Genomic DNA, 22,826 nt, shown 5'->3' on the forward strand with positions numbered 1-22,826 from the left:
TGGCACCGGAGATTTGTCCACCTTCATTTCAAAGCCTTACCTGGGGTAAGAAAGATGGTCACAAGTATGCCCAAGTTCAACATGAATCATGAAAGAGTTTTTCAGGGTTGTGCAAGGGGACCATTCCCTTCTAACGAAAGCCAAACTACTGATATTCTTCAATTGGTCCATTCTGACCTATCTAGTATTTTGTCAGTAACATCTTTGGGAGGATACTTATACTATGCAATCTTTGTGGATGACTTCTCACGCAAAACATGGATCTATTTCTTGAAGAAGAAGGATGAAGTGTTCAAATGGTTTCGTTTTTTCAAAGCATTGGTGGAAAATCAAACAAGGAAGAAAATCAAGATATTGAGGAATGACAATGGAACAGAATATGAATCAAACGAATTTAATGACTTTTGCAGAGAGGCTAGCATTAAAAGGGAGACAATTGTTCCATACACTCCTGAGAAAAATGGAGTTGTTGAAAGGAAGAATTAAACAATCATGGAAGCCACCCGTGTGATGCTCCATGATCAAGGCTTGTTGAAGTTTTTATGGGGAGAAGCTACCAACAATGTTGTGTATGTTCAAAATAGGAGCCCATTGGATTTCAAGACACCCAAAGAAGTTTTCACTGGTAAGAAACTTGATGCTTCTCATTTTAGAATATTTGGTTGTTTCGTGTATTTTCATGTGCCTACAGAGAAAAGAAACAAGTTGGAAGCATCTAGGAAGAAAGGTATATTTGTGGGCTACAGTGAAAATTCAAAGGCATATAGAATCTATGTGCCTGGTCAAAGAGATGTGGAAGTGAGCCATGATGTCACCTTTGCGGAAGATATTGCCCTTGGGAAAGCCAAAGATCTCCCCAATCCAAGGAAAGACAATGATGGAGCTGCAGAAAAATAGGATGAACCTCCAACAGATGAGTCTATGCCCAATGTTGACATTCCAATGGATCCTATTGATCCACCTCCTGGTGATCCCTTTGCCTCAAGGAAATGACCCCTATGGCTCAAAGATACTCTCGAAGATGCTGAAAAACATACTGCTCCAAGAGAAACATTTCGTGAAAGTCAGAAGTTGAGTAGGTACCAAGGATATTTGGTGATTATGAGTACTATTGTTCAAGTTGAACCATGCACGTTCAAAGAAGTGTAAAGCACCAAGCATGGAAGGATGCGATGAATGAGGAGTACAAATCAATCATGAAGAATGATGTCTGGGACGTGGTTCCTAGACCCAAGGACAAGTCTGTGATCACTTTGAAATGGCTTTACAAAATCAAACATGGAACCGATGGGAGTGCTGAAAAATATAAGGCCAGGCTCATTACTCGAGGCTTCTCTCAAAAAGGAGTGGACTATGATGAGATATTTGCACCAGTTGCCTAATATACAACTATCTGATCTATTATTGCTCTCATTGCCTCTCCAAGATGGAGCCTACATCAAATGGACGTTAAGACTGCTTTCTTGCATGGCTCGCTTAAGGAGGAAGTCTACTTGGAACAGCCTCAGAGGTTTAAAGATTAAGATCGAAGGACACATGTATGCAGGTTGAAAAAAGCCCTCTATGGGTTGAAGCAAGCCCCTAGGGCTTGGTATGAGAGGATTGATAGCTATCTTATGAAGCTAGGATTTACAAGGAGCAATGTTGATCCTAACCTATACTTCAAGGTTGAAAAGGACATGCCTCTCATTTTGGTCCTTTATGTAGATGATCTCTTTCTAACATGTGCAAATCCTCTCATTTATCAATGCAAGAGGGAGTTGGTTTTCGAGTTCGAGATGAAGGACCTAGGTCTGATGCACTACTTCCTAGGCCTGGAGGTCTGGCAAAAGCCAGGTGAGATTTTCCTTTCTCAAGGAAAATACATTGTGAAGTTGCTCGAGAGATGTGGGATGGTGGATTGCAAGTTTGTGTCTACTCCGATGGAACTCAACTTCAAGAAGCTATGTGAAAGTGCTACTAGGCCCGAATTGGCAAACCCTTCTGAATATAGACAACTCGTGGGGGCCCTAATGTTCTTGGTAAACTCCCGTACGGACATATGTTTCGCTGTGAATACGTTGAGTCAATTTATGGTCAAGCCTCATCACATATATTGGATTGCTACTAAGAATCTCTTGAAATATCTATGTGGCACAATCAACTATGGACTGAGATACACTGTCGGGAATTTGAGGCTATATGAATATACTGATGCTGACTGGGTTGATGGTGTGGTGGATCGTAAAAGCACATCTAGATGTTGCTTCTCATTGGGGTTTGCTTCAATTTCTTGGATGAGCAGGAAGCAAAAATCAGTTGCTCTAAGCACCACCGAGGCCAAATATATTGCAGCTAGGATGGCCTGTTTTGAGGTTGTTTGGTTGAGGAATCTCTTTAGTGAGCTATTTGAGCATGTGTTGGATACCACTGTGATCTTCTGCAACAACCAGAGTAGGATTCGCCTTTCAGAGAATCCTATGTTCCACAACCGCTCAAAGCACATTGATATCAAGTGCCACTTTATCCGAGATATGGTACAACGAGGAGCAATAAGGCTCCAACACATCAGGATTGATGAGCAGGTTGCGGACATCCTCACAAAGCCCTTAGGAAGGTCAAATTCTTAGCCTCCCGAGAGAGACTTGGAGTCGTGGAAAGACCCTCCCATGAGGGTCCTGCTTGAGCTGGACATTGAGCTTTGGGAGCTCCTGGGTGCTTGGGGTACTTCTTGGAGCTATGAGCAACCATAGCGTGAGTGGTTCACCTTCCCCTATTGGTGCGTTGTGTACAAGGTGAGTGGTTTACCTTTCCCTCTGATACCCCATGATGGTTGACATGTGTGTAGGGTGAGTGGTTCACCTTCCTCTATGATTAATGACACATGTGTAGGGTGAGTGATTCACCTTCTCCTACTCATGCCCCAGCATACATCCTACCCATGTAGTCTGGGACTCATGGGAAGTACCTCTCATCTAGCCAATGAGTTGGGAAAAGTGGATAAAGACCATAGCACTATAGATGGACGCATCATGTACTGTCGTACTTCCTATGTCTAGGATGCATGTTGTTCAACAACTTGATCTAGGATAAAGTCTGATTGAGGTTCCACCTCTTGACTGACTTTTTCCAGTGGACAGTGGTAAGGTCTTGTGACTTGCTCTTGATCAATTCTTCTTCATTATCTATATCAGTGTTCAACAGAGCAGAGATGGTACATGATGACAGGATGGCATGATGATAGATGGATTCTCTAGTGGAATTCTCCCTAGTTGAGAGGGAGTGTTAAATTTGGAAACTAGGACCAAATTCCACTTTAGACAGTTCATTTGATGGAGATGATGATTGCATTGAATTCCTCTTTTCGAGAGGACCAAAATTGGATCATCAAATTTGGACACGCATAAAAAAAATAAAAAATAAAAATTATGCCCACACGTGTAAATTGTCAAGGTCCACCACATCATCCTATAGGCTCATGAAGCCCAAGAGACATGTCACTTCACCCTCAACAACTTGTATAAATATAAGTGACCTCTCACCTCATTTGGCATCATCATCACTCACACATTCTTCTCTTTCCTTCTCTCATTGGTTCGTAAAGCTATTGGGCATATTCTTTCTCTCACACGTGCGTCAAGGAGGATGAATTTCAGACAGAACTACAAGGCCGAAAATTTCATTCTTTCCTGCAATTTGACCAGCGTTGATTTTGACTTTCCAGTGAGATTTTGAGTTCGATCTTTTGGGGAGTTTTATGTGTGGGTAGGCCGCACTATTTGGCACTAAAACCGAAGTATTCTGAGCACTTTGACTATAGAGATAAATTGCAGGTTGACTACAGACTTCAAGAATGAGTTTGACCAAGTTTGACCTCTGACTTTGGGATTGTTTTGGGATGACTTTGACCTCCTGTTCAAGCCGAGTTTGACTGGTATGACTGAGCTGCTTCAAGGACATTCGGTTGCTACTTTGACTAGTGTCGACTTTCTGGTTAGGGTTGAATTTGACTGTAGTTGATTATAGATTTGACGTGGTTGTGTTGACTTTGAATTGGCAAGTCAACTTTGACTTTTTGTACTCTCTCTGTGCTGAACATTTGATATAACAATAAGAAGAGTTGATCAAAGGGTTTTCCCCATCTTGGGGGTTTTCCCTGACATCCGCCAAATTCGGTGTCCTCTTGTCTTGGCTTGTCTTCTGCATTTTTGTTATTCATGTTCTATCTATAGTGACTATCAATATGGTTAATGTGATTGCTATTGGAATACTAAATTGGAAATTGTCATTGGGTTGCTAAAGAGCATTGAAGCAATTGTGCTAAGCATAGAACATACCATTGTTAAATAAAATTAACATTATTTCTATGTGATATGCACATGAGACTACCTTTAGCACACATGTTAAAGTAAACCACTAAAAGCCACTTTTTTTAGCCTAAACATTAGCCTTATTCACATGTGCTAGCTTATCCATGCTTCATCCTTATCCTTTGGCACACATTTTGAGGAGGTTAATGAGCATTGAGTTAACTACGGAGGCTAACTATGCATGCACCCTAGGGTTTTGACCCTCCACCTCATCCACTAATCCATTCATTATATGCACGCATCTCTAGGCCATTAGGTGGTACACTCCACTATGAGGACCCACTTACTCTTTGCATGAGCTTGCTAACACTCTATACACATAGTGAAGTGACTAGTAATAGGTTTGACTTGGTCAAAGGAAGTCCACTTGCACATTTTTTGAGGAGATAAGATGGACACATTTGCACAAGTATCTATGGCACAATTCCTATGGCGGTTGCTTCATTGTTGGCTTGATCAAAGATGGATAGAGTTCCACAAATATCAAGGGCACACTAATCTCTCTTCAAGGACATATGCATGCACAAATATTTTATTATGGTGGTGCTTGTTATGTGGACGCAAGGCACTCTTTCCTAGGGCGCACTTGCTAGAAGGATATTTTATTTTTGTCCTAGTCAAGGTGTCCACAAAGCTCAAGTTACACGGGCACACTTACTTGAGGGATTATTTTATTGTTATATTCCAGCCAAATGGTCACGAAAGTAAACATTCCTAGGGAACACAAGCTTGGAGAGGACATTTTATATTTTCCTTGGTCAAGAGACCTCTAGAACAAGTGCCCTAATGAAGACACTTTGCATTTGCATGCATGTGTGGAAGGAATCTCTCATGAGATGTACACTTGCCAATTACTCACTTGCTTTGGAGACGTAACCTAATTCTTTGACTAGGAATTTTATTATTATTTTTGAGGTGGTTAAGTTTGAAGAGCGTCGTCCTCATTAGGCTTGGACACTTCGCATTCATGCACTTATTTATGTGTCGTTGAATAAGCATTTCTATTATTTTATCGAGGTGGTTATTTCTGGAGGAGCACCCTTGCACATGACGAGGGCAAATGACAATTAAATTTTACCTTGCATGAGCGAGAAGAATGAGAATGACATGTGGTATCACCTTCATCTAGAGGCTTGTATTTAGTATTTTCTATAGGCCTTTTTGTCTTAAGTCGCCCACTTGGACTTTTTACTATGAATATATTTAGTATTTTCTAATATTTGCCTTGGAGAACAAAATAAGGAAAATATTATTTTTGTAGAAGAAAGTTAGAATAACCTATATATAAGTGGGATTTGGTGAAAGAAAGAACTTGTGAGTAGAAAGGCTCCAAGCTTTGGAATAAAGGTGTATTATATTTTTTCTAAGTTATGGTAGCCTATATATAAGTGGAATTTGGTGAAAGAAAGAACTTGTGAGTAGAAAGGCTCCAAGCTATGGAATAAAGATGGCTTATAATTTGTCTAAGTTATGGTATATTGTATGTATAGATTTGTTTATCTCTTGCAAATATTGTTCTAGGCATACCATTGAAAGCTTTATATTGCTAGTTTGTGGATGTTAGAGTTGACATAGGGCCATCGAAGAGTAGAGCTACTACATTGGAAAGGATTAAGGTCATAGGTCTCCTCCCTATTTTCCCAATTCCTTTTGTGTTGTTTGTTGAGAATCTAGGGCATCCTCTATATAGATTATCACTTCTTATGATAATTTATTAATTTAACCTTCTTCTTATTATCTTTTCCATCATAAAGCAATTACACAGAGGAGCTCAACAGTAAAACAAAAATACCCATAAGGATCATAAAGAGACAGCCACACAAGAGCACAATATTTTACCCTGGGAAAACCCACATGGGGGAAGAACCCAACAATCCTTTCCTTATAGAATAAATTCAACAAGAGAGACATCAAAGTCATAGACAAACTAACCAAAAAGATGACAACCAACAAGCCACCAAGATGCCAAGTCAACCCTCCAAAAAACTTTGTCAAAGGTTTGCAATAGCGGTCTGAAATTTGGCCTCTCTTCTTCACAGAGGTTTGGATCCTTCCTCAGAAAATCATGAACATGAATTTCAGCCTAACCATAGAAAGATGCCTTAAAAAATTTCGGCCCCTTCACAGACATAAATGTTTAGCACAGAAATTTGTCTTGCTGCATAAATCCTTTGTCTTGCTACTTAAACTTCTTATTTAGCCTCATATTAGGCTCTTTTCTTACCTCAGACAAATCTTGCATAGGAGATACAAATTTCTCTTTGGATGGAGGTCGAATGCTTATATATAGTCATCCAGGAGGGTCAAATGGGTACCTCCAAGGGGCCTGGCTAATTTGAACATAGGAGGTCCACTTGGTCATCTTGTGGAACTGAAAATAAAAATCCAAAAAATAAATAAATATAAATATATCAATGATGAAAATATACATTATGTAGACTGACCATAGTTACAAAATTCGACAATCCCTCTTAACTAGGGAGGCATTCATAATGACTATCAAGATGTTCTCAAGTTGACAATCCTATAAGGAAGGATAATCAAGATTAAGATAAGCATCATCATCAGTATCATAATCACCAACATCAACATAATCACAGTTCACGATCAAACAACTATAGACATAGTCTAGGAGAAACACCAGAGGCCTCATCAATGATAAACAAGCTCACTCTAGAAAGAGACCCAAGCGGCCTCTAGGACTATTATCCAACCTAGGTCCTACCAACACAGTGAGAATATCCTTTCTCGGACCATTCTTCAAACCAAGGTCAAAGTGACATAGGGAGAATGTCTTCTACCGAATCATTCTCCAACCAAGGTCAAAGTGACACAGGGAGAATGTCAGTCTCCCAGACCATTCTTCCTAATCAGGCCTATGTACTTGACACTGGGATAACCTCCTTAATCATGCCAAAGTATATGGCACAGGAAGAATGATAGTTCATGATGTTATCTAATCTGTCAAGCCATTCTCCAACCATGGTCATAATGACATAGGAAGAACTTCTCCAACCAAGGTCATAATGACATAGGGAGAATATCGGACCATTCTCCAACCAAGATCGTGAAGACACAGGGAGAATGCCCATTCATAATGATGTCTCATCAGCTCTCCCTCTCAATAAGAGAGGTATTCTCCACAAGCCCAAGCTTGTCCCAGAAGTACACAAACTTCCCTCTAGAAAGAGGCTTTGTAAGAATGTCAGCAATCTACTCATCAGTGGAGATGTACAAGAGTTTCACAACTCCCTTCAACACCATGTCTCGAATGAAGTGGTATATGATCCCAATGTGCTTCAACCTATCATCATGGTCATCACCAGCACTCGATTAAGATAATCCTACAAGTAACCTTTGAATTCATACTGCTTCCTGCTCATCCCAGAAATTATAACGAAGCCCAAACTAAATCTACAATTTTTCTTCTCAACTCATCCATTACCAACTATACCATGTTGGTACTCCAACATATGTTGAACAACACATCTTGGCTCAACCATAAACTATTATGCTTCCTTCACTAGATCACAAATGCTTTTCAGACATCCAAACTAGGTGCTCCCTTTCAGACTGAGATATATCCTTATGTGGTAATTCAGGTTGTTCCCTATGCCACTAATGTATATCAGTTATCAATGACAATCCATCATCTCGAACACAGAGGTCAACTCCTTATGAGGTCAAAACAGAGCTTGCTAACTACTCCCTTTGGAAGCAATACCTTCTCCACAGTTGCTCCCTCTGACAAATGAGTCCTTTCATCAGAGACAAATCATATAGGATCATCCTTGATCCATTCAACCAAGCCCAAATTACAAAGTCTTCTTCAATTTTGAGACTTCTTTTCATGTTCTTCAAAAAACTAAGGTAGTTCTTATAACTGAGGCAAACGTCTTGTCATGATCCTCTCCCTCTTTCTAGGAGAACCTTCTCAAATCTTGCTTCCATGCTGCCATTTGTTGCATGCTAGATCTTGACTTTTCTTAGGCACAATCAAGGCATACTTCAAATTACCTGCTCCCTCTGAACTTGGGTCTCATCTAGTACAATATCCTTAAAGTAGCAATTATGGAAAGTCCTCTTGCTTTACATTATTCTTCCACTTCTTCCAACTATTATCAAAACCTTGGCAGCTTCTACAATATACCTGCAATCCTTACAAGATGCCATGGAAGAGCAATTGCAACCAAGCAAGGAACTTAAAGGCAAGAGATTAATTAATAGTAAAATAACAACATTAGTAATAATAAAACAAGAGAGATATAAAATACTCATCTTTTGAGAAGAAATTCAACTCCCTCTTGATCTTTAGTCTTCTTGCATCCATCTACAACTTTGTCCACATCATCATCCTGATGTTATTATTTCCTTGCAGAAGCTTGGATTCCTTCTTTCAGCAGAAACTTCCAATCCTAAGGTTCTATTCATAAACCCTAGCGCATTCTTATCCAAGCCTTGTTGCTTGCAAGCGTTAAGGTTTCTTATTTTCAGTGGAAATGGCTAGGTAGGGTTTTGTCTTCAAACCCTAGGGCTTCATTAATTTAGGGTTTACAATCCTCGAAAATCAAAACCCTCAAATTGATGAAATTGAATATTGTCATCAATCAATCATTTCCCTTGTATCAAAGCAACCCAACGTTCTTATAGTCATGTAGCAACAATTTTGTATTGAGAAACTAGGTCTCCTTTCCAGCTCCCAACTATAATTGATTATTGCTCCAAAATCGTTTGCAATTCAGTTGATCAAATTCTGCAAATCTCTCATATTTCTTGAGAGGTCTTTTAATCTCATCCTCGAAGGGAAATTTAGTTTCTCCTTTACATCATGAATCATACCTTAGTGAGAATACTCTATAACAATACCCTGTCTCAGGATCATATTCACACAGGACCCATATTTTACACAACTGTGTATTGCAAGGTATGTTGTAGTATAAAGCATTGCAGATTTTGTATTATCATAATTGAAATCTTGTGTCACTGAATTCAACTCATATTTCATTTGAGTATGTTGTGATGACACATAGCTTCTTCTGCTTCAAAAATTACTTCAACGATTCGGCCCTCTTGATAACATAATTGGTGACATTAATCAGGTCTCATTCAAATTTCGAACTCCTTCCTTGATTCTTCGGCCTGAGGTTGCTCCATGAGACTATTTCAGTTTCCCTTTTGCCTTCTGCAATTTGACAAAGATATCATGAACCTTCTGAGATTTTTCGGCCTTCACAGGTATTGAGGCTCCTTTGCTCTAAGGTCTTTTGTTCTGCTTATAACATGGGTTGAAGGTTTCGATCCTTTCACAAATGTAGGAAAGGACCACGACTTTATTTCCAGCAAATTTTCAGCCTATTGAACTTTGAGATAATTTTTGGCCTTATAGAGACAAGATGAAAACTTCAGTTTGCCTAGTCGTGACACAAAGATCTGAGATCCGACTTTTTCATAATCTTGACCAGGGTTACATAACCTTTTTCATCAAGCTTTCACTCTTAAGGATGCATTTTGATTGATCTGCTCTAAGATATTCGCACTGCTATCAATTTAGGATTAGGGCACAAACGAATGTTTGATCTCTTTTTCAAGACTAAGGCATAAGACATGATGGATTTCCTAAGGCTCTCAGCGCTCCTAAAACTACACAGAGGATCTGAGATTGGACTTTAGTCCTCTTCCAACAAATAAAATATGCCTCAAACATTTAAACTTGTAGAATAAAAACAAGGAGGCAGACCTTGACCCTTCTTATATGATGAGATATAGAAACTAAGGCATCTAGGGCTAGTTGACAAATTATGCCCTAGATGATGTCTTAAACCATGGAAGACTTCTATTTCAAGGGCTACTCTTTTACCATAGCTCTGATACCATGTTGAGAATCTAGGGCATCCTCTATACAGATAATCACTTCTTATGATATTTAATAATTTAATCTTCTTCTTGTTATCTTTTCCATCATAAAGCAATTACACAGAGGAGCTCAACAGTGAAACAAAAATACCATGAGCATCATAAAGGGACAACCACACAAGAGCACAATATTTTACCCTGGGAAAACCCACATGGCGGAAAAATCCAACAATCCTTTCCTTATAGAATTAATTCAACGAGAGACACATCAAAGTCATAGACAGACTAAACAGAAAGATGACAAAACCAACAAGCCACCAAGATGCCAAGTCAACCCTCCACAAAACTCTATCAAAGGTCTACAACAAGGTCTGAAATTCGACCTCTCTTCTTCACAGAAGTTTGGACCTTTCCTCGTAAAATCATGAACAAGAATTTCGGCCTAACCACAGAAAGATGCCTCGGAAGATTTCGGCCCCTTCACAGAGATAAATGTTCAGCACATAAATTCGTCTTGCTCCATAAATCCTTTGTCCTACTCCTTAAACTTCTTCTATAGCCTCATATTAGGCTCTTCGCTTGCCTCAGACAAATCTTGCACATGAGATCCGAATTGCTCTTTGGATGGAGGTCGAATGTTTATATATAGTCATCCAGGAGGGTTGAATGGGTGCCTCCAAGGGGCCTAGCCAACTTAAACATAGGAGGGCCGACTTGGTCATCTTGTGGAGCCAAAAATAAAAATCCAAAAGTCAAATTTTTCTTTTTGATAAAATACAATAATAAAATTTTCTTTTGAGCATGAAGAACATGCTTTACATATCAACTAAGTTGCACGAAACGAGGAAATGGGTACAAGTTTCTGAAACGGGCACAAGTATGAAACGTGACACCCCCAAATTTTGGAAACAGGGAAATGCGATATATATATATATATATAGATATAGATTAGAACTTAGGACATTTAAGAAATGTTATGTGCAATCATAGAGCATACATGATACATTATAATTTATTACATTTAAAGTTTAAACATTATGATTAAATTTACATCACATTTACTCATGAATGATCACATAATAAAAATAGCAATATCGAAATATCCAAAATCAACCTTTATTATATATCCAAATCTCAAAATCAGCCTTTATTATATATATGAGGTTGCAAGTACAATAAAGACTATGAGGTTGCAAGAACTATAAAGACAAAAGACTAATCCTCATCATCATAATCCTCATCAAAAATAGAAGCAGAAGCATGCTCAACAGTGGATGGTGGTGCTGAAGAAGATGATGGACCAATTCCACTTCCAGGCTGGACCTCAATATTCAAGGCAGAAAGAGAGAGATCCAAATCAGGGCTTTTTGGATCCACATCCCATTGTTTAGAAGGACCACTATTGTATTCTGGACCCCTACGAGATGCAAGGTGAAGGTTGGAGTGCACATAAACAAGATCCTTTGCCTTCTGTGAGCCCAACCTATTGCGCTTCACAGAATGAATAAAACCATAGGTGCTCCAATTCCTTTCTGCTGATGAAGAGCTTGCCACTTGTGAAAGAACACGAATGGCAAGGTTTTGCAAATGTACACCATTTGCTCCATGACAAATCCACCACCTAACTGGATTCATGGTGCTTCTCTCCTTCAAAGCTGATATATCTTAATAATCATCTAATCCTGCAGCAAAACTGGCAAATTCTTCCTTTACCTAGATCAGATGGAAATATTCTCATAAGGGCCTTTTTCACCCCATTATCCACCTCTCTATCCTTATGGGGTGCCTTCCTCTTCCCATTGCTTTGAGCAATAAGCTCCTCATCATAAAATTTGGGGTTCAAAGCATGTGCTAAAGTGTGCAATGGAGTGTTGAAATTGTTCCACCTATCAACAATGATTTTCTTGTTTAAATTAGCAAAATGATCATCAACAAACAAAAGTTGTGGAGACTCTTGTGAAATGATTGCCATAGTTTTCTCAACCATGGAATCCATGCCATCATATACCTCTCCTAAGAAAGGTTGGTCAATGTCAGCATTCCGAAGAAGCTCAAATGCAGGGGTTGTGAACTTTAGCAAGAAATCTATCTTGCTCCACCAATCCTCATCAAGGCACAATCTACGCACCATATATCCCCGCTTTGAATCTTCTTGTCTCCACTAAACCTAAAGTTGACTCGCCACCATAGAAACTAATGCATGCTTAACCTCAACAAGGCAGTGCAACATCAGGAATTTTGAGGCATATCTTGTCTCAGCAACTTTTAACAACTTCAATTTGGAGTACTCTCGAAATATTGCCTGAGATTGGTGGTGGTTGGCGATGAATTTAACAATATCCCTTGCTTCCCCTATGATTTCCTTTATCCATGGAACTTTGTTGTCGATCTCCTCTAAGATCAGATTCAGATTATGGGCACTGCAGGGTGTCCAAAAGATGTGGTCATACCTCCCCTCAATAATTAAACCTACAACTTTGCAAACTAGTGCATTATCCGTGACAACTTGCACCACCCTGTTAGGCCCTATTTGTTCAATAGATTTTATAATAACATCAGCAATGAACTGTGCATCTTTTACCTCTCCTAAGCAGTCTTCCGCCTTTATAAACATTGCTCCTTTGGGGGAAGTGGTAATGATATTTATCAATGGTTTGTGCCTTGTATCTGTCCATCCATCTGAGACTATGGTAACCCCAGAGCTACTCCAGGAAGAACGAATTGGTGATAAGATATCCTCCACAAGCTCCTTCTCATTTTTGAGAAGTTGAGTTCTGACTTTCTCATAGTTGGGCCCCTTGTACCCTTGAGGAGCTTTGTTAATTGCCCTTATCATATCTTGCCAGTAAGGAGAACGAACAACATTGAATGGGATACCATGTGTGTAGATGCACCTAGCCACTCTGGAATCAATTTCTTCTCTTGCCTGCACATTCACCAATTTAGCAATTATGCTATCCTGAACTGAAGGGGATGCCCCTTTGGTATTTTTGGATGCTGGTTGTTCATGTTGTTGAGTGGCACTGGCTCTCCTCTTCCTTGCTTCAACTACAATCCTTGGCTCAATGTTAGATGGAGCTTGAGGAGTAGCTTGACTAAGCTCATCATGCCTTCTCTTAATTCCATCCGCCTCATCTTGCTCTCTTTGATATGCCCTCCTTGCCAATGGGTTTGTTGTTTTTGTGCAACCTACAATCCCCTGTCCTCCTCCATGCAAAAGATGTGCCTTCACTCTTGGGTAGGAGCCCTTGTACGAATTACTGCAAAGATTACATCGCCATTCCCATGAGCCACCACCTCCACATTTTTGAAGCTTCTGAACATGCCTCCAAGGAGGATAATATTAAGCCCTTGGGTTGGAACTAGGGCTTGAAATTGTAGTTGCACGTTCATTGGAAGCCATTGCTGCAAAAATAAAAAATAAAAAAACAAATCTGTAAAGAAAAAACGTTTTTCATATATTTGGAAGCATAAACCCTCGAAAAATTGAAGAAATAGTAGGAAAAAACTAAGAAAATGAATGCTTCTTACCCAAATTAATTTTTGTAGTTGAAGCTACCCCAAAATGCTAAAAAAGACGAGAAATATGGTTGTAGCTGAGCCAAAAGCCAAGAATGTCGTAGCCGGAAACTCTACACTCCAAATCTGCTGCTAAAATCTCTTTCTCTTGCTGTTGAAATCTCCTTTGCTCACTGTTGAAAACGCCCTAGCTGAAACCACTGCTCTCTTCCTCTTTTCTCCTTTGCTAAAATCGTCTGTCTCCAAGAGAAACGACTTGCTCAATTGTGTGATGAGAGAATGAGGCAAGGCTCTTTTATAACTTGAGAGAGCCCTCTAGAAGCATTCAGAAAATATTTTAGTCGGCTAATCAAAAATTAGAAGCGAAAAAAAATATTAAAAAAAAAATAAAAGAAAACAGCAATTGTTAAGTGGAAACTCTGTTGTACGGCTTGGAAACACATTTCCGGCCGTACTGGCCACATTTCCCCAGCATGAAACGTGCCACAGTACGGCTGGAAACGAGTTTCCAGGCCATACGATACAAGTTTCCTCGTTTCCATTTCGTTTCCGACCGGAAACCAACCCCTGGGCAACATTTCCTGCAACATAGCATATCAATATATCAATGATGAAAATATACATTATGAAGACCAACCATAGTTACAAATTCAACATTGTTTACCTTCAAGATGTGAACATTATGCATGTGATCTAATTAAATTAGTGCACCTATAGATAGTCTTTGGTAGGACCCACCCTTATGATTGCCTTGAGAAGTGGATCTAGATAGACTCTCTCCCCCATTAAACTTGTAGATCTAGCAACTAAATTGGGGCTATTGTTGTGCACATAACCTTGGCTACATATGGCCTCCCTAATATTCATTAGAAAGACTCTCTAAAGTTCCATGCATGACCCCATAGCCCAATCAAATATAATAAAAAATTAAAAATTAAAAAAAAAAAAAATCCTTTTTACTTTTCCTTCTTGTTTTTTGTTGCTAAGCTCTCTCTTGTTCCCCTTCATACTACATGCATTTGGCTTAGTTCACCATAAGGAAGCCCCCCCAGGCTCGATCTCCACCTAGTCTAAAGTGAGAAAAGCAAGGATATTGAGGTGACAATGAGTTGCTTGCCTAAGTTGCCCTTGGGGTCTCACATTTATGATTTGGACTTTTGCACCAAGCGAGGACCTAGGAGATAATGAGTGGCACCAACACACTCTTGATGGTGTTTAGGGCAAACAATGAAGAAACACTCTACACATCCGAGGCCAAAGAACTCCTAGTTATGGAAAGAAACTAGTAATGCATCTCTAAGTAGGTTCTTGCAATGGCGACTCATGAGTAAATACAATCTTCATAGAACCCCATGTCATGGCAACTAAGGATTACAAGCTCAAGGACCAAAAATCACCCTCTTTGTTTAGAGTCCCTGGTAGGTTATATAATTATAATATCCTAAATCATGGACCTATTACCACCCAAACTGTACATGTGTGATAAAATCCCCAATCCATAATGCACAATCCGACAAGAACCTTTTAGGAAGGTCAGCCACTGTCACCTCAGCAACTTGTCCTGTCACTTTAGGTTGAATCTCCTCCAACTCAACAAGGGCTTCCCTACAATGATCACTAAGGCTTAGTCAAAGAAGCACAAGGTGATGTCAATAGTAGCCTCAATGAAACTGTTTGTCTGGACTCTGGAGATTTAAAAGAGGTGAAGGAGAGATATGAAGATCAGTGCCAATATCCTACTATTGCTATGGGTTCAAGAGAAATCAAGTGGCAAAATGAGATCAAGAAGAAAACCCTCTTAGGTTGATTATTTGGTGTTTGTGAATTTGGGAAAAAGGTTAGACCCCTATAGCTAAATTAACCCCTAGTCTAATCAAGGAAAATCATGAAATCATGGCTCCACTAGAAGGGGTCCCTCCAAGGGGAAAGCCTTCAACCATAGATCAACTACCTGATAGCTAAATTAACCCCTAGACTAATCAAGGAAAATCATGAAATCATGGCTCCACTAGAAGGGATCCCTCCAAGGGGAAAGCCTTCAACCACAAGATCAACTATGGCATGAAATAAAATCAATACCCCGACTAAGGAATTTTTGAGTATGGCCTAGAAAGGAGGGTTAAAACTTACCCCAAACCAACAAAGGAGAGCATGTGAGAATAGCCTCTAGACATCCTCCCTCCAAGTGACAAAATTTCCCTTCAAATGGATTGATCTTAATAGCTTTGTGGTAGTCTTGAATAATTACAAAGATGACTTTAAGGATGTAGAAGAAATAACCAAGAAAAAACAACTTCTAAGTAGAAAATATTCACCACATAGATAAGCCCTTAACACCAAAAACACTCCAATAAAGATATTTCCATTAAGCTCCAATGAGAGGAGTGCTCTCACAATCTAACCATGAGTGAAAATGAGGGAGTGGATCTATTTATATAGGTGATGTGTTTCAGCATGGACTTGGTTAAGCTCAAAAAGTATGCTTCCTTACTACACAGCCAATGTAAAGTCAACACCCCTTCTATAAAACTTACAATGACCCAAACTTACACAAATCAATCAGTAAAGAAATAAACTTAAAGCACCCTAGATAAAAATCTATAAAGTTCCAATTAGAAACAACATATTCATATTATCAAAGTTAAAGGAAACAGAGAGCAGAATACCATGAAATGGAGGAAGCGAATAAACCCTATTCACCATTTGAATTGCAATTCCATGAGTCTCTCTGAAAATTCCCGCCCTTGACAACAATGCAATTCCTTGCCCAATGTACCAACCATGTCTTTCCACATAATAAGCATCTGCAGAAGAATAAAACAAACTAACAAATTAAGTGATATAAATAAATCTGAGAAAAACAAGAGCTGACAAAAGCTCCATAAAAGGCAATGTTGCAACTGAAGGGCACAAAGATCAAGTTCCCTTGCAACATTAAATTAGTAATCTGTAAGTGACCTCCTTGTGATTTAAACTACCAAACTGCAAGGAATTTCCACTTATCAAGCACCAACTATATTACCAAGATGAACAGCTCTTCCAAATCATCCTTTGTTTTGGTAACAGTAATGTAGGTCATCACATCAACTAGTTTATTCTGTGATATAATTTCCTTTCCTTGTTTTATCAAACATATAAATGACATAAACAATACTCAATTAAGTATTTGAAAGCATAGCAATGTTTTCTCAAAATACTATTCATTCTTCTCATTAAAACTCAATCAACAAGTGCATCAGGATGAAAATTTAGCACAGTTATACCATTATTGGAAATACATGAGGCTCCTGAGAGATACATACTGTTAATAAATAGAATTTATCAGTGATCTTGTAAATTAAAGATAACTCTATTTAAGCTATAGAAAAATTTAACTGACCAATATTCACTTTTTGACAAAAGTATGCCTGAAAAAATTAAAATTAAACAATAATAATAATAAGGAAACTGATCAAAATAAATAAATAAACTGATTAAAATAGGGAATTCACCATTAAGTAACAAGAATTTTGATACAATCATTAAGAACATGGTGATATGGTGGATGACTTTCTATAATGGGATGGGGGGCTCTATGGCTAGTGTTTCCAGTGGCCTGCAGAATTTTGCCTGTGGTGCAAGGTTTGTGACCAGCAAAAGTATTAGCGGCCTGCGGATAAGGTGATCACGGAGTACTGGAGTAGCATTGCCAATTAACTTAGCTCAATATTGATCATGTTGTATCAGGTTGTTGGGAAGCACTAACACGGCTGTCGTGAAAGTCCATCCGAAACACCAGCTAACGGGTTGGCCGGAAGTATAGCCAATAGGTTTACAGGTTAAATCGATACGCAGGATGATCTGGCAGGGTTTTCCTCATGGTGGAAATAGACAAAGTGGATTATGAACCCGAGCCAAAAGGTGAAACCTCGATCTGGATTTCCACACCGGAGGTAAAGGCAAAAGCGATGGATGATAGAATGGGTCCACATCCAAGAACCGAATCCCAAGTTGCCCCTGAACAAAGCGAAGTTTTCCACGAGAGGCCAACTGGAGGTCAGGAAGAAACCTGGCAAAGGAAGGATATCTTGGGGGCAAACATGTGCAGGGATATGGGCATCGGACTGTTGAAAATCAGCAGCTCAGGGATTAATTTCCTCAAATAAAATCTCATTTCTGACAATTCTGGAGTGACTTTCTAAAAATAGAAAGTCATGTCTACCATCTCAAGTACGACTTTCCAAAAATAGTAAATCACCTTGCATCAATTGGTAATCAAGCATAGTTGAAGGAAAATCATTTTACTTACCATTAATCAATCTTAATAGCTAAATCTCAACTAAATCATCAATATTACTAATATTATTATTAATATCTTTTATGATACTATGATATTATTATTAAAAGGAATTACAAGTCACCTTACCTTCATCACCTCAATCTCTTCGCACCTCTCTCCTTGATGTCTCACATGGCACTATGTAACTCTCTCTCTCTCTTAATGATACGTTACACTCTCTCTTACACACTCATTAAAGACATGGCATATTCCTCTTACACTCATTAAAGGCATGTCATAAAAGATTCCTCTTACCTCTCTTTAATGCATATGTTAAAATCTCCTTAACTAAGGCACACGTTTCTCTCCTTAGTGGCATGAGTTACACACTGTTAAAATTGGCAACTAGGGCCAAACTCCATATGGGTCACCTCATTTATGGCAGCTGATATTTTTCTTGGATTCCTCTCTCCGAGAGGTGTAGGATTGATCTAACAATCATCCGATTCCGACATGTATTCATGGAGATATGAATTTATTTGTATTCTTGACAATTTGTCAAGGTCGGCCAGCAAGCAAAACAGTCATTTTCACCCCCAGCTTATCCTCAACGTTGCATATAAAAGGAGGAGACCTTGTGGCATAATTTCACTCATCTCATCTCACATTCTTCTCTCTCTCCTAGCTTGATTGGGTATGCATTAGAGGAGCAGATCTCTCACACGTGTGAAGAAGGAGGACGCAGATTCTGGTTAGGGCAACGTTGACTAGGGTTGACCAAGCTGCAGGTGGGCAGAATTGATAGCGTTGACTGATTCTTGCATGTGGATTGGGTTAGGCTGCCTCTCCTTGGCAGGCCGCATTTTTGGACAGCACCTTTGACCTGTTTTGACTATGCGTTGACCAGCGTTGACTGTCATGAGGGCTGACCGCAGGTTTGACCAGCGTTGACTGAAGTTTGACTGTGATTTTCGGATTGTTTTGGGTTGCTTCTTCTTGCTGTTGGAGGCCGAGTTGACTGAGCATTGACTGAGATTGTTTGGAGGTCAAATCTGACCTGTTTGACCAGCTTTGACTTTGCTGGTTAGGGTTTTGTTGTTGCTGTCATAAAATTACAGAATTGTATATTTGTACTATCTCTCTCTCTCTGCTGAATTATTGAAGAATATAAGAAGAATTGATCAAGGGTTTCGCCATATTGGGGTTTGTCCCTGGCTGGTGCCACATCTTGTGTCCTCTTGTCTTCTACTGTTTATATTTATGTTCTATTTGCATTTTACTATCATGCTGATGTGATTGCTATTCTGGAAATTGATATTGGGCTAATAAGAAAATTTGAAGTAAATTGCTCTTAAGCATAGAACATACCAAAATTAACATGGTATCAGAGGTGAGGTGAAGACAAAGCCCAAGCAAGAGTGAAAGAGCAATCACCAAAGACAGTTGGAAAGGAAAAAAGGCTCAATGGGTTCCTCATCCCACTTCCCAGCCGAAGACAAGCTCTGTGAGAAGTCTGACTATCACGGATGGAAGATGTCTCTTGATCTGACATTGGAAGAACAAGAAGTGTTGGACTATGTGAAGGGTAAAATCCCGGAGCCTCCATCAAATGCACCGGCTGCTACAAAGAACAAGTACACTAAGGGTGAAGTCAAAGCGAAGAAGATTATCAGAGATTCTATTGACAAGCATCTGGTGGCCTACATCTCCGATTTGAACACCTCCAAGGAGATCTACGATAGATTGGTAAGCATGTTTAAAGTTAGTGATGCAAATCAAGTTTTGTTTCTCAAAAATAAGTTGAAGGATATTAAAAAGGGCAAGGACGAGGATATTCAATCCTACTTCTTAAGGATCACTGAGATCAAGAATGATCTTCTATCGATTCGAGAATTCATTCCTGACAGGGAACTAACTATCACTACCCTTGGAGGCCTCCCATCCGAATGGTATATTTAGAACCACTCTTCTCAATAATGATCGAATTCTGTGGTTTGACGAATTGATGTCGAGATGCATTCAAGAAGAGACAAGTATGGTGGAGAAAGAAATGCCTTCAAATAGAGGCAACCCCACAGCTTTATCCTCGCATGCCAAAAGGAGAAATAATTCTGGGTCTAAAGGTCATTTTAAAGGAAAGCCCGGATCGAAGGGTGGAAGGAAGGGAAGATGCATTGTTTGTAATAAATTTGGCCACTATGCGAGGGAGTGTCCAAATAGAAAGGACACATCACATGATGAAGATCACAATGACTCCAGGGGCAACTTCAACAACAACAACCAAAGGAATGGCAGGTTCAATGGCAAAGGAAAAAGAAATGCGGGAAATCAAGGAAATGGTCAACCCTCCAAGAAAGCAAGGAACTCTAGGTATGAATTGATGATTTGGGGTAGCATTGGATGTGCTCTAGCCATGAAAATAGGAGGAGAGGCTAAAGCACATGAGATCTCCAAGACCCAGAAATGGTTTGGGCAGATTCTACCCGGTTTGGGAGATATTAAAATAATTAATATTCTTAATGGAGTTCCTAAGTCTAAACTTAGGAAAAATAAAATATTAATGGGTATTAATATAAAACTGGGTTAGAAGGTTAAGGTTCCAAAAGTCATGGATCAAGCCAAATCTAATCTTAGTCGTTGATTAGAGATGTAATCTCGATCATTGAAGGACCAACAGGAAAAGTATAAGAGGAGGCTTGAGGGTCAGTTGGAGAACACACCAGAGTGATCAATCATTCAATTTACTAGAGCGGGGTTGCTAAGTAAAGTCGAATCAGTGATTAGCAGCGAGGGGCAATGAGTACTGGGCAAAGAGGCAGAGATAGTGCCGACAGACCAGCGCAGAGGCAGAGAGGCAGACGCAAAAGCCAAAGCAAGCCACGCAGAGCCCAACAAAGACAGTGCAGAGGCCAGAGGGCCTGCGTCATCCACGCAAAAGGCAGCAGGAGTGATGCAGAGGGTCCCAGAGGCTGCGCAGTTCCTCAAAGGGCTGACGCAAAGGTTTTTAAGGCTGACGTAGAGGCCAGGAGGGCTAACGCAGTGCTTCAGTGTTGCTGGAGAGGGTTTCGTGGGGCAGGTTTTCTGAATACTTGCTTCCAAATAGAGAGGTATTACTACGAGTTATTTTTCTCTGTTGGGTGAGCCAGTTAGGCACCCAGTTGTACTCAAGGATATACTGCATAATAATAAACCCTCAGAATTGTTGCACCGGTTTTCCCGCGTTGGGTTTTTCCAGGGAGGAGTTGTCCAAAAATAACGGTGTCACTTGTGTGTTTGTTTTCTTTCAGCTGTTGATCTGTAGATGGTTGAGACTGTATTGTGCTTATTTCGTTATTTATATGTTTTAGATAACATGTTCGTAAATAACAAGTAGAAGAAATAAACCAGAAGAATACTGATTAAATTTCCAACTCCCTTTCCCTGCTTTGGTACCTCTGTCTCTGGTAAGTCATGTTCTGCCTATCCTCCTCGTTCATAGGAAATCCCCCACAGTTGAGCCAAGATCGGAGCTTTGATACTAATGTAATGTTCCTAATTAGGAAAAACAATGACACGCAAAGCAAACAATACATGCAACACAAAATTTCAAAACATTCAGTGAACACCCATGAAAACTCCAGAAATGTTGACCAGCTAAGCCATTTTATTAAGTAATTGGAGCAACAGTATGTTATGAACTTAAAATCATAACAATTAAATAAAATATTAAAGTATTATTTAAATAAATAAATTATTAATTAGAATCAATTAATTAACAAATAATTAGTTAAATGAAGAGACATCAGTCCCCAAGGGACATGTCCCTCTGATTAGGCATGGCCAGTCAACTCCTATTTAAGGAGCACTGCCTCAGCCTTGTAAACATCATTCAATTTTTATCTATATATATATATAAACATATTACATTCAGAATTACCTGGTGTTTTATTATCAGTTTACAACAAATTAGACATTTGTATTGGTAACAGTGGTATCAGAGCTGAAACCGTCTGGTGACACCCAAGACAGTTTGTTGGCCGTCAGGCCTTATGGCCTCTAATCCTCGAGCTGCTCCGCGGTTGCTGCTGTAAGAACCAGAATCCCTGTGCTCTGCGATGTGGACGAAAAATAGTGTGAGGGAGAAAATTACTACTATCAATTAAGCATACACCAACTGGAACCGCCAACCACGTGTCGTCGTAGGTTCTCTTTGACAAATATCACATTCTGCAACATATTTCTGAATTTCCTTGCTCATATCCTTCCAGTAGAATGACTGTCAGATGTTGTAGTAAGTCTTGTAGAATCCAACATGTCCGGCTGCTGGTGAATTGTGAGACTCCTTTAGTATTTTCACCTTAAATTTGGATGCGGTGTTAGGTAAATTCTCCCCTTGTACCATAAGATGTCATTTTTCCACTCGAAGTTGGTATACTGACTGATATTGTTAATCATGGAGTCACAATCCTTATCCTTGGCATATTCGGCTCGTATTTCGTCCAACCATTCCGGAACGACTATCATGGCGGCACATGTTGTGTGATCATCATCTTTACGTGAGAGTGCATCAGCTACGACATTCTCCTTTCCCTTCTTGTGTAATATTTCTAAATCGAAAGCTGACAACTTCTCCATCCACTTCTATTGTTCTGTTGATAATGTCTTTTGTTGAAGTAAGAACTGAAGACTATTGTGATCGGTTCGGATTAAGAATTTACTTCCAAGCAAATATTGGCGCCATTTCGTCCGAGCGTGTATGATGGCAAGCATCTCCTTTTGGTATGTTGATTTTAAGGAGATGCTCGCCACCGTCGAGTGTGGAAGGAGTGCACCTGGGCATGCCTCAATGTCACGCTTGACAAGACCCA

The 22,826-nt window shown here is 39.5% G+C and overlaps 1 protein-coding gene across 1 annotated transcript in view; it reads right to left on the bottom strand.

Moving 5' to 3' along the window:
• Positions 1-22,826, bottom strand: part of LOC149169628 (rRNA (cytosine-C(5))-methyltransferase NOP2C-like) — a 397,811-nt gene that overhangs the window by 323,173 nt on the left and 51,812 nt on the right. The window contains exon 5 of the mRNA XM_089428753.1: positions 16,388-16,525. Within this exon, the coding sequence (XP_089284879.1) occupies positions 16,388-16,525 (138 nt within the window). The remainder of the gene's footprint in view (positions 1-16,387; positions 16,526-22,826) is intronic.

This window comes from Pinus tabuliformis, chromosome 4_2 (assembly GCF_031772625.1).
Source record: "Pinus tabuliformis cultivar Carrire ecotype Pingquan chromosome 4_2, CPIR1, whole genome shotgun sequence".
Lineage (NCBI taxonomy): Eukaryota > Viridiplantae > Streptophyta > Pinopsida > Pinales > Pinaceae > Pinus > Pinus tabuliformis.